The sequence below is a fragment of the Panthera tigris genome, chromosome F3 (assembly GCF_018350195.1).
Source record: "Panthera tigris isolate Pti1 chromosome F3, P.tigris_Pti1_mat1.1, whole genome shotgun sequence".
Classification (NCBI taxonomy): Eukaryota; Metazoa; Chordata; class Mammalia; order Carnivora; family Felidae; genus Panthera; species Panthera tigris.
The window spans coordinates 8,473,007-8,485,724 of record NC_056678.1 but is presented as its reverse complement, the minus strand read 5'-3'; the positions used below and the strand labels follow the sequence as shown (position 1 = coordinate 8,485,724).

The following is a 12,718-nucleotide window of genomic DNA, read 5'->3' as shown; positions in this document are numbered from 1 at the left end:
ATTCCTCCTGATCAACAAAGATGGATTTTTGTTGACAAACAACGGAAAGATGGACAGACCATAGAAAGTATTCAACTTTGTTCTTTGGGAACAGTATCAGAAAAAATAAGAAGATATTTGTCGTTGTTCTCCAAGAGCATAAGAATAAGAGAAAAAAGTTTAATATAGTGTGTTTAAATATCACAAGTTCAAAGAAAATGATATAAGTAGCCACCGTGATTGGAAATGTTTATCTGAAGAATGCAATGTCAAATTCTTTACTGTCAAGTAGCTCTACAGAGAAGTCAAATGTACAAAATGTCCCTTTTATTTGGGCACAAGTATAAATAGAGGCCTAGATATCAAATATGTGAATATTTGATATATTCATATATCTATATATATAATATATATATAATAAGTGAAATTATAAATTCACATATATATATAATATGTGAAATTATAAATTCAGCTAATTGTTAAAGCAAATATGTTTTATCCTCCAATTTTGAAAATATGCCTTAATAATGCCCTGGAAGTCCACGTTAGAATTTAAAATTCTCACACCTTGCAGTTTCACACTAAAATATAGAGACAAGGAGAGAGTGCCAGCCCACCTCCCTTAATTTTGCACCAATGGCCCCATCCCACATTATGGGGGACCATGCATGCACATATATGGATACCTCCAACCCATATGTCTAAGCTCCTTCTCCATCAACACTCTGCCTTGGGGACTCTTCAGTCCTAGGGTGCACAAACCAGTGGTGTGTGGTCCACCCTCATGAGGATGTACCTAAAAGAGACTTCATGGGCCTGAAAGGAGGCTTGGAGCCCTTTAGGCAGGGAATTCTGGGGCCTCAGGAATCTAGGACATGGTTTAAAAGTATGAACTCCTGGTGGATAATGGCCCCTTAGCATCATGAACTAGAGTGGACCCTCTAAAGCCGAGCTAACCAACAGTAGTCACAAGGGCTGGTTACATTTAAATTAAATTAAATTAAATTAAATTAAATTAAATTAACAATTCAACTCCTCAGTTGTGCTGATTACTTTTCTAGGGTTCAATATCCAATGAGGCCAGAGACTATCATATTGGATAGGAGAGATTACAGAAAAGTCTTGTCATTGCAGAAAGTTCAAATGGCTCTATAAGCGTAGGTCCCAGGGATGGATCTAAAAGCAAGATTGCAAGTGCAAAGGCGGTTGTTTTGTCCTTTTTAATCTACTAATTCAATAAAATAGAAGATAAGTATACAGGGCGCCTGGGTGGCTTGGTCGGTTAAGAGTCCGACTTCGGCTCAGGTCATGATCTCACGGTCCGTGAGTTTGAGCCCCGCGTTGGGCTCTGTGCTGATAGCTCAGAGCCTGGAGCCTGTTTCAGATTCTGTGTCTCCCTCTCTCTCTGCCCCTCCCCTGTTCATGCTCTGTCTCTCTCTGTCTCAAAAATAAATAAACGTTAAAAAAAATTTGTTTTTTAAAAATAAAAAAAAAAAGAAGATAAGTATACATATGAGCTATCTATCTATCTATCATCTATATCAACAAAAGCCCTTAACCACTGAAAGACTTAAAAAGTTTGAGAAATCAAATGAACACTAAAACAGTCAGTAATTTTTCAGGAATACAGAAATGGCTGTTTTTTTCCTAAATCTTGTAAGTGTACAAAATGAACGTGTTTTTCCAAGGATCTGGGCTCAGTCACACTGTGTAAATCCTTTGGATATTGTCCCATCTATTGGTACCTTAAATTCTATGTCACTAAACTTTGAGTAGCCATGATGTTGACAATCATCCTTACTGTTCTCAATTTTTTAATGAATATTTCTCACACACTCAATGGTTCATGTGCTGGAATTTCTAATGCGATATTTTTGGATCCCTAAAAATATGCAAATGAGTATATAACAAATGATTCATGTTGGGGTGCCTGGTGGCTCAGTCGATTAAGCATCCAACTCTTGGTTTCAGCTCAAGCCATGATCTCACGTTTTCATGAGTTCGAGCCCTGTATTGGACTCTGCAATGATGGTGTGGAATCTGCTTAGGATTCTCTCCCTCTCTCTCTATTTCTCTCAAAATAAATAAATAAACTTAAAACAAAAACAAAACAAATGATTCACGTGAACATCAAATAATTTATGCATTTCAAGAAATAACAGAAGTCTGTTTATATTATATCACACACCTAGATTCAGGAAACCAATGCTCAAACCAATTAACTCTGGTTAATCCACTTACCTGGAGTTCTACTTTAACGGATAATTTGGCCTCTGTGTATTTTGTAGGGTTCTCTGTTTTGAAGAGAGAGAAATATGTTACAAATGATTTGTTGTAAATAAACAAAACACTCTTTTGTTCTTGAAATAAATGAATGAATGGATGAATTCAGTCAATCCAGATTGTTTCATTGTGTAGATGAGGAAATGCAACCTTGTTCTTTCCCACATCTACTCTCTCTTTCTCCTTTTCCTGACCTTTCCTGTTAGAACACCAGAATTAACTCACATTTGTTTTTTCAGACACCTCCTTTTTATGTTCTCATTTAATCTTCATGACAACCCCCCCCATGTAGATTATGGAAGATAATGTTATTACAATAATAAAGACGAGGACAATGAAACACAGAAAGGTTAATTGACTTACCTAAAGCCACAGAAAAAAATGAGTTTTGATCCTGGATCTGAGATTTTCTCCTTCTCTGTCCAGTAATTTCATATGACATTATTCAGTCACATCACTTGGGTCCTTATAAATCACACACAAGTTTAATACAAACACTTGTGACCAGCCTCTGCACACTGTATGTATATAAAGGATAATGAGGTTGGAGAAAATAGTTCAGGAAGCCTCTTTTATTGTTCTGTCATTTTCGTCACCAACTATCTGTGCCAATGCTCCTAAGAGGCATTTCTATTTTGAGCAATGTGACCTAACCTTTCTGAGCTTCAGATCCATCATCTGTAAAATGGAAATTCAGTGCTGGAAGATTAAGTTTTTTTCAGTTTGGATTACCATTTTTTTTTTTATCAGCCATTGTTAATCTTATCAGGTAATAAGAACTAGGTTTATTCTTTTAAAGTCAGGCACTGAATATACAAAACTGTTTTTGAATATAAATTTCTTTATGGTAGCAATGTCACAAAAAGGTACACTTTGTTTTTCTAGGTTTTTAGATGCAAATACACTTTTCCCCCTAGGTTTTAGATATAAACACAGTTGGAAAAATGGACATTTATAGAATAGCAAAAAATTATAATTCAACTAAAACATCTAGATCTCCCTTTTTAATTCATAAGGAGGAAAAATTAGATATAAAGAGATCTAAAGTAATGTGATTATCTTAAATTTATCAAACTAGTCACTGGGAGATTCTGACACAACAACACAATGTTAGTCTATGTTTCCAGTGGGCGATTCACAAACACATTTTTTTTCTGGGAGCAGACTCAAACTAATTTTAAAAAGAGGCATGCAACACCATATGGAATGCCTATAACGGTGTTCTCCCAAAAGTGAATTTAAAGTGAGTTATTATAAATCTAAAACTGTATCTGCTAACTTCAAAAATATTTTTTAAATGCTCCAGGGTAGGCTAAAAAAATAAGGTGCAGAGAGGCTTTCATTTTCTTCTGCTTTTTATTTTCTTTGAATGTTCTACATATTCCTTATGTAATCAGGAAAAGTATAGTTAAATAGATGAATCACTTAAAGCATGGAGCAAGTCCTTTAAATAACATAATTAAAAGAAAATTAATATTCTAATGCATTCTTAATAGTTATATAGTTATAAAGTACTCTAAGCATGTCACATGCACAATTACCTGTCTAAAATCTGAATTGTTATGCAAAAATTCTCAATAAGATACTAGCAAATCGAATTCAACAGCATATAAAAAGAATTATTCACCATGATCAAGTGGGATTCATTCCTGGGATGCAGGGCTGGTTCAACATTCGCAAATCAATCAACGTGATACATCACATTAATAAAAGAAAAGATAAGAACCATATGATCCCATCAATCAATGCAGAAAAAGCATGTGACAAAATTCAGCATCCTTTCTTAATAAAAATCCTCCAGAAAGTCGGGATAGAAGGGACATACTTAAACATCATAAAAGCCATTTATGAAAAGCCCACAGCTAACATCATCCTCAATGGGGAAAAACTGAGAGCTTTTTCCCTGAGATCAGGAACACGACAGGGATGTCCACTCTCACCACTGTTGTTTAACGTAGTGTTGGAAGTGCTAGCATCAGCAATAAGACAACAAAAGGAAATCAAAGGCATAAAAATTGGCAAAGATGAAGTCAAGCTTTTGCTTTTTGCAGATGACATGATACTATACATGGAAAATCCAATAGACTCTACCAAAAGTCTGCTAGAACTGATACATGAATTCAGCAAAGTCACAGGGTACAAAATCAATGTACAGAAATCAGTTGCATTCTTATACACTAATAATGAAGCAACAGAAAGACAAATAAAGAAACTGATCCCATTCACAATTGCACCAAGAAGTATAAAATACCTAGGAATAAACCTAACCAAAGATGTACAAGATCTGTATGCTGAAAACTATAGAAAGCTTATGAAGGAAATTGAAGAAGATATAAAGAAATGGAAAAATATTCCATGCTCATGGGTTGAAAAATTAATATTGTCAAAATGTCAATATTACCCAAAGCTATCTACACAATCAATGCAATCCCAATCAAAATTGCACCAGCATTCTTCTCGAAGCTAGAACAAGCGATCCTAAAATTCATATGGAACCACAAAAGGCCCCGAATAGCCAAAGTAATTTTGAAGAAGAAGACCAAAGCAGGAGGCACCACAATCCCAGACTTTAGCCTCTACTACAAAGCTGTCATCATCAAGACAGCATGGTATTGTCACAAAAACAGACACATAGACCAATGGAATAGAATAGAAACCCCAGAACTAGACCCACAAACATATGGCCAACTAATCTTTGACAAAGCAGGAAAGAACATCCGATGGAAAAAAGACAGTCTCTTTAACAAATGGTGCTGGACAGCAACATGCAGAAGGTTGAAACTAGACCACTTTCTCACACCATTCACAAATATAAACTCAAAATGGATAAAGGACCTGAATGTGAGACAGGAAACCATCAAAACCCTAGAGGAGAAAACAGGAAAAGACCTCTCTGACCTCAGCCTCAGCAATTTCTTACTTGACACATCTCCAAAGGCAAGGGAATTAAAAGCAAAAATGAATTACTGGGACCTTATGAAGATAAAAAGCTTCTGCACAGCAAAGGAAACAACCAACAAAACTAAAAGGCAACCAACGGAATGGGAAAAGATATTTGCAAATGACATATCGGACAAAGGGCTAGTATCCAAAATCTATAAAGAGCTCACCAAGCTCCACACCCAAAAAACAAATAATCCAGTGAAGAAATGGGCAGAAAACATGAATAGACACTTCTCTAAAGAAGACATCTGGATGACCAACAGGCACATGAAAAGATGCTCAACATCGCTCCTCATCAGGGAAATACAAATCAAAACCACACTCAGATATCACCTCATGCCAGTCAGAGTGGCCAAAATGAACAAATCAGGAGACTATAGATGCTGGAGAGGATGTGGAGAAACGGGAACCCTCCTGCACTGTTGGTGGGAATGCAAACTGGTGCAGCCGCTCTGGAAAACAGTGTGGAGGTTCCTCAGAAAATTAAAAATAGACCTACCCTATGACCCAGCAGTAGCACTGCTAGGAATTTACCCAAGGGATACAGGAGTACTGATACATAGGGGCACTTGTACCCCAATGTTTATAGCAGCACTCTCAACAATAGCCAAATTGTGGAAAGAGCCTAAATGTCCATCAACTGATGAATGGATAGAGAAATTGTGGTTTATATACACAATGGAATACTACGTGGCAATGAGAAAGAATGAAATATGGCCCTTTGTAGCAACGTGGATGGAACTGGAGAGTGTGATGCTAAGTGAAATAAGCCATACAGAGAAAGACAGATACCATATGGTTTCACTCTTATGTGGATCCTAAGAAACTTAACAGAAACCCGTGGGGGAGGGGAAGTAAAAAAAAAAAAAAAAAAAGAGGTTAGAGTGGGAGAGAACCAAAGCATAAGAGACTCTTAAACACTGAGAACAAACTGAGGGTTGATGGGGGGTGGGAGGGAGGGGAGGGTGGGTGATGGGTATTGAGGAGGGCACCTTTTGGGATGAGCACTGGGTGTTGTATGGAATCCAATTTGACAATAAATTCAAAAAAAAAATCTAAATTGTTGAAAGAGAAATTTGACATCCTTGAGGCTATAGATCATCATACGAAAGATGTTTTCTGCTCTTTAAAAACATTACAAACATTGAAACATTTCCTTTCAAAATGTAAAGCTTTAGCTGTCTCCTTTTTTTTATTATTTTATTTTATTTTTTTTTTGAGAGAAAGAGACACAGTATGAGCAGGAGAAGGGCAGAGAGAGAGACACAGAGAGAGGGGGAGACACAGAATCCGAAGCAGGTTCCAGTCTCTGGCTGTCTGCACAGATCCTGACCTGGGGCTTGAACTCACGAACTGTGAGATCATGACCTGAGCTGAAGTCGGGCACTCAACCGACTGACTCACCCAGGCTCCCCTTTACCTGTCTCTTCTGAAGGAGTTTATCTGGTAGAAAGGCTCTTAAATTTTTCCTCAGAAAATTGTAATTTTTAGCATCCTTTGGAAATCACTTATGGTAAGCATTGTACTATTGTGTAACATTATAAGAAAAAGTAGCACAATTTGTCATTGATAAGAGCAGATGTCCTGCAAGAGGGCACGTACCTATCTACAGATGTGACTATAAAACACACATATGACTGACTGCATGGTCAATGTGCTATCTGTGCAGGAAGCAGGGGTGCCCAGTGGACAGGTTTCAGCTAGTAAAGAGGACACCTGAGCTCTGCTTCCCATACTGTCTCATGAAATTGGGAATGATATTTACTCAAATGTTGACTTCGATTCAGTTCCTACCCAGCACGTGGTGCAATCTAGGTACTTTCTAATCTTCTGAATTCCTAAGTAATCCAATCATGATTCCCTCATCTGATTCTGACACCAAAGCATAAGTTTGGGGAATTATTAGTATTTTACAGATGGGAAAACTTAGGCACAGAGAAATGAAAGAATGTGCCCGAGGTCACATGACCTGTAGGTTTGGAACCTGCATTTGGACCTAAGTGCTAGTCTAAAGCACCAGTGTGGCCCCTCAAAGGACATCCTCCCACATCTGTTCTCATTCATTTAGCAGATATGTTCTCACTATCTCTGTACGAATTACACCAAAATTGCAAATTGAGTTAAATGGCTATCTGTAAACTGCTTTTAAAATATAGGTATCATACAACACCCAGTGCTCATTCCCTCTCCCCCATCTCCTATCCACCCTCAGTTTGTTCTCTGTATTTAAGAATCTCTTGTGGTTTGCCTCCCTCCCTCTCTGTTCATAACTATCTTTTCCCCTTCTTGTTCTGTTAAGTTTCTGTTAAGTTTCTCAAGATCCACATATGAGTGAAAACAGATCTGTCACTCTCTGACTGACTCATTTCACTCAGCATACCTTCCAGTTCCATCCTTGTTGCTGCAAAATGGCATGATTTCGTTGTTTCTCATTGCCAAGTAGTATTCCATTGTATATATAAGCCAATTTGACAATAAATTATATTCATAAAAAAATAAAATTATAAAATCAAATATAAGTATCATAGACACATAGAACGTTGTTTCAAATTAGGTGACAACAGATATGTGTGCAGTTCTCCCACCCCTGCGAAAAACTGGAATTCATCAGCACAGAAATAACATCATTAACATCATCATTTCACGTTATTATCTAAAATTAATCTCACACTATTATCTGGAGTTAAATTGGTTGCTAGTGTTTGTCATTTTTTGTTGTATTTTGCACAAGTAATTTAAGTTATACTGAACTGCATTTTTATTTATTTTACTTATTGTTTAATGTTCATTTATTTATTTGGGAAGAGAGAGAGAGAGAAGAGTGGGGGAAGAGACAGAAAGAGAGACAGAGAGAGAGAGAGAATCCCAAGCAGGTTCCACATTCAGTACAGAGCCCCATGCGGGGCTCAATCTCAGTAACCATGAGATCCTTAGTCGAAATCCAGAGTCGGACACTAAGCAAACTGAGCCACTCAGCACCTCGGAACTGCATTTTTAAAATGAAGATATGATAGAATTCTAAAGGTGCCCCCCCACCAAGATTCCTGTGCCCTGGTTATGCAATCACACAGTGATTTAGGTACTGCCACAAAAGGATTTTGCAAATGCAATTAATGTTACTAATCAGCTGAATTAAAATAGGGAGATTATCCTGGGTTTTCTGTGTGGGCCCCGTGTAATCACAGGAATCCTTATAAACAGAAGTGGATGGCAAAGGGGCTTCCAGATGCGAGGGGGATTTGAGGGGCCATTGCTGGTGTGAAACGGAGGGCCCATGTCCTCGTCTGAAGAGAGGCCTCTGGGCACTAAATGCAGCCCCAGCTCAGCCAGCAAGGAAACAGGGACCTCAGGCCAACGACCTGAATGAGCTTATAACAGATTCTTCCCAAGACTTCAATAAAGAACACGTCTCTATGGATATCTGGGTTTTAGCCCATCAAGACCCATGTTGGCCTTCCATGGAGCTATGAGCCACTAACTGGGTGTTGGTTGAAGTCCCTATGTTTGTAGTCACTTGTTTTGGTAGCAGCAGCAAACGGGGGAAAGGGGAAAGGTGTCAAAATTCAAAAAGAGTGTGTCTGCTGTTACAACTACGGAAAACCAATATGCAGCTGTAAGAGGAACTCAAGTTCAACAGCAGTGGGAGGAGTTACAGCACTTGGAGCAGGAAGGTGGAGATGAGAAAAGCAAGACAGGGACTAAGAGTTATTTCCCATAATTGCCCTTCGGAGGTTTGTGGTATTTGTGTTTTTAAGATGTGCAACATCTGAACATGCTGAAAGGAAGTCTGGAGAAAGGGAGAAAGAGGGACTGATAAGGGGAGAGGTGACAAGCTCTGAGGGTGGCATGGATGCAGAGAGCAGGTGGAGAGATTAAGACAGGAGAAACACATCTTCCTCTGAAAGGGATGGAAAGGAGAAAGGGCATGTCCAAACCCAGGTTGGGTTTGTACATAGGGTGGCAAGAAATGCTGGGGAAACTTTTGCTTGGGGCTTGCACTGTCATTTGACGTGGGAGGTGAGGGCAGCTGTTGAAAGTGAAATGATGGTGGGCGTGTGTTTGGGACACGAGTGCAGCAAACTGGACACTGGTGCTGTGCACCATGAGCCAGATCAGCTAGAGAAGCACGGGATGACAGTCACCAAAGCCCCAGGAAGGTGGAGCTCCTCAACGATTGGTGGCTGCGTCCAGCAGGCTGGGAGGTTTTCTCTGGGGGTGACCAGCCCGAGTGGTGTGGGTGCAAGGCACACAAGGGGTCGTATTTACCCAGCAGTGGGGGTTCGATTCCTCCCTCTTCTCTCCTTCCTTCCTTCCTTCACTCCTTCCTTCTTCCCTTTTGTCCATGCATTATACGTGTGTATCAAGTGCAGCAGAAACCATAAATCATATGGTTTATGATTGCATAATCATTTCATAATGAAACATAAATTTCAGAGTTACTCCAAAAAATAAAGCCAGAGAAATATTCTGTGTCATTAGTTTATTTGAATCATACTTCTGCTTATTCATAAGACAATTGAAGGAAGCTATCTAATTTTTCAAATTCCTTGGAATTACATAATTTGACAATTTATTCACAAATAAAGACTACTTTTCCTCCCCAGGATTCTTTCCTAGTAATTTATTTTCATGCCTACAGACTAGGATTTGGAAAGGTTAAATAGAGAAACTGCACTGTCTCTTAAATGCAAAACTTCCCTGAGTAGGGATAAAAAACTTGCCCAGGAAGATTTATGGAAAATGGGCAAGAGTAGCCATTTGAGAGTGGCCAAATTCAATGTTAAGATTCTCGGTTGGGACCCTGTATGATGATGGCTGATTTGGCTTCCAGACAAAAGTTAGCTCCTAAAAGAACTATCAGTCTGAGCGAGGACACCAGCCTGGTACACCAATTCATCCATCAGAAAGAAGAATCAGGGGGCACCCGGGTGGCTCAGTCAGTTAAGTGTACGACTTCAGCTCAGGTCATGATCTCACGGTATGTGAGTTCGAGCCCTGCATCGGGCTCTGTGCTGACAGCTCGGAGCCTGGAGCCTGCTTTGAATTCTGTGTCTCCCTCTCTCTCTGCCCCTCCCCCCTCATGCTCTGTCCCTCTGTCTCTGAAAAATGAATAAACCTTAAAAATTTAAAAAAAAAAAGAAAAGAAAAATCAGTAACTGTTCAAAAATCATGCACCATCAGCACATGGTGTGTTGAACATAATTAACTACCTTCTCTTGCTATGGGCCATGCACTGGCATTTATAAAGCAAGGTGTTGACTATTCATCCAAATTAAACTTTAAATTTAACCAACATAAAATCTGTGACTTTACAGCCAACTTTGAGATCTTCTACATGTTTACGTGTGTTGTTTGGCATTTTAGATCTTTGGATACTTCTCCTCTGAAGAAGATACTCTTGCTTCCCAGATGGATGAAGACAATTTGGTTTTCCTTGTTTCTAGAAAACAGCGAGTTGTCATTTCAGGTGATATTTTTAATTTCTTTTCCAAATCAATATGGGTTTTAATATTTTCTCAAAAGTAAATATTGAGAGTAAAATAGAAATTGTACCTGAGGTTAGGTTTGAAATATGATCATTGCTCTGAGGGACCCTAAATAAAGAATGTTGGGGGGAAATAATTCACATTTTTCTGGAAAGGTTCATATCTCAAGTGAGTGCAAGCTCTGTACGATGGCACCTCAATACCGTATGCCCAAGCACAAGATGAAATCACATTTCTTTTAAAATTTTCTGAAATTTCATTTTTTTTTAGTAATTAGAACTCCTTCCTACACTTCCCTTAATTATCACATGGAAGTTTAACCCTATATCTCTAAAACTGTGAACTTGGGCCAATCACAGAGGAGGGTCATCTCAGCATAGAAGTCTCAAGAACATACGTCATTTCTTTTTAAATTTGAGACTGGGACCCATCCCTCCCCACTGTTGACACTTTGGGTTTTCTTTCCTTTCTTCCCTCTGGGGAGGAAGAAGCCCACAAGGAGGAAGGCAAACCCCAGAATCTGCCCCTGCCCTCCATTTCATCCCAGACATTCTGAGATGAAGCATGTAGTCTAAGTCGCATCTGGTGTCTCTTTAAAAAGCGCCTGAACTTCCTGCAGTCACTTGTGAACCAAGCCCACCTTTGTCTTCCAACCTTCCTCAGCCCGACCCTTGGACCTCACCAGAGCCCATCATCAGGCCATGGAAACGATCATCAGACAACTGAAGCTAGGCAGCTGTCCCAGCTGCATATATGTGGTTTTATCAATTCAGTACACAGGCAAAGGAAAATGAAAGTGTCCAACATTGTTTTCAAAACAAAGTAAAAACTAATGAGCAAACAAACAAAGAAAAAACCCTTAACAGTATTAAGGTGGTTTCATTCTTTTATGCTGGAAAGCCTGAGATCATATTAGACTTTTATTCTGTGTAAACCATGAGGGTGACAGTTCAAAGAAAGGATTCCTGAAAGATGTGGAAATCTCAAAATGGAATGATTCCAAAAGATGTTTGGAAAACACATTCTCTGTAAAATATACATTTTCTGTAAAATATGTGCCAGGGGCATGAGCATATACACATTTTCTCTGGGAATCCATGCACCACATTGAATTGGAAAGGGTTACAGGTTCAGTTTAGTATCTCTGGGGATAATTAAAAAGTAACACTTGCTGGTTTTTATGGTTTTATTCTACTTTACTTTTTCAGCAAAAAGGTAAAAAAGATGCTTTACTCTTTCTTTAAAAACAAACCTAACAAATTAGTTTTAGGATCTTTAGTGCTGGGAGATGAAATGAATATTATGTTGTTGACAGGTAGTAGAAGACGGGATGTGATTAAATGCATCGTCAAGATCCCTCAGTTCGATTTACTAGTAACAGCTTCTCAGAAAGGATTAATAACAGTCTTTAATAGCCAGGTAATTTGAAAGTTGGATTCTTCCCTCTTCTCTCCCTTCCATCGTTCCTTCACTTCCTTCCTTCCTTCCTCCTTCCCTTCCTCCTTCTTTCTTTCCTTCCTTCCATCCATCCTCCTTCCTTCCTCCCTCCCTCCTTCCTTTCTTTCTTCCTCCTTTTTTCTTTCCTTCCTTCCTCATTATTTCCTCCCTCCCTCCTTCCATCCTTCCTTCCTTCTTCTCTTTTGTCTATGTGTTGTAGACACATATGTATCAGGTGCAGCAGAATCCATAAGCCATATTTCAGAGTTACTCCAAAAAGTAAGCCAGATGTCACTAAAATAAGGAGATTGCCAAGTTTTGGAGCAATTGCTGAGATTTTGGTAACTGCGTCTGGCAGTCTTCCTCAGGGAGTCTTACTGAACCATGTGGCATCAGCACAATTAAAGGATGATCCTGCAAAATTTCTCAGATAAAATCAGAAAAATTCACAAGCCACGTGATTCTGTCATAATCTTAACAAGTACAGAAGGTCCCAACAACAACCTTGGACGTGGAGTTACAAGGTGGCTCATATTCCGGCTCCTCTGTTTTACCAGCTATGCTGTTAAGTAGGAAACTTAATGAGCTGG

General features: G+C 38.9%; 1 protein-coding gene across 3 annotated transcripts in view; it reads left to right on the top strand.

The window, feature by feature from the left end:
* Positions 1 to 12,718, top strand: part of WDR64 (WD repeat domain 64) — a 142,606-nt gene that overhangs the window by 7,796 nt on the left and 122,092 nt on the right. The window contains exons 3-4 of one of the 3 annotated variants that reach the window (XM_042976752.1): positions 10,570 to 10,672; positions 12,007 to 12,110. In XM_042976752.1, the coding sequence (XP_042832686.1) occupies positions 10,570 to 10,672; positions 12,007 to 12,110 (207 nt within the window). Of the gene's footprint in view, positions 1 to 10,569; positions 10,673 to 12,006; positions 12,111 to 12,718 lie in introns of those variants that run through there. The other 2 variants (XM_042976754.1, XM_042976753.1) reach the window with 2 other exon arrangements.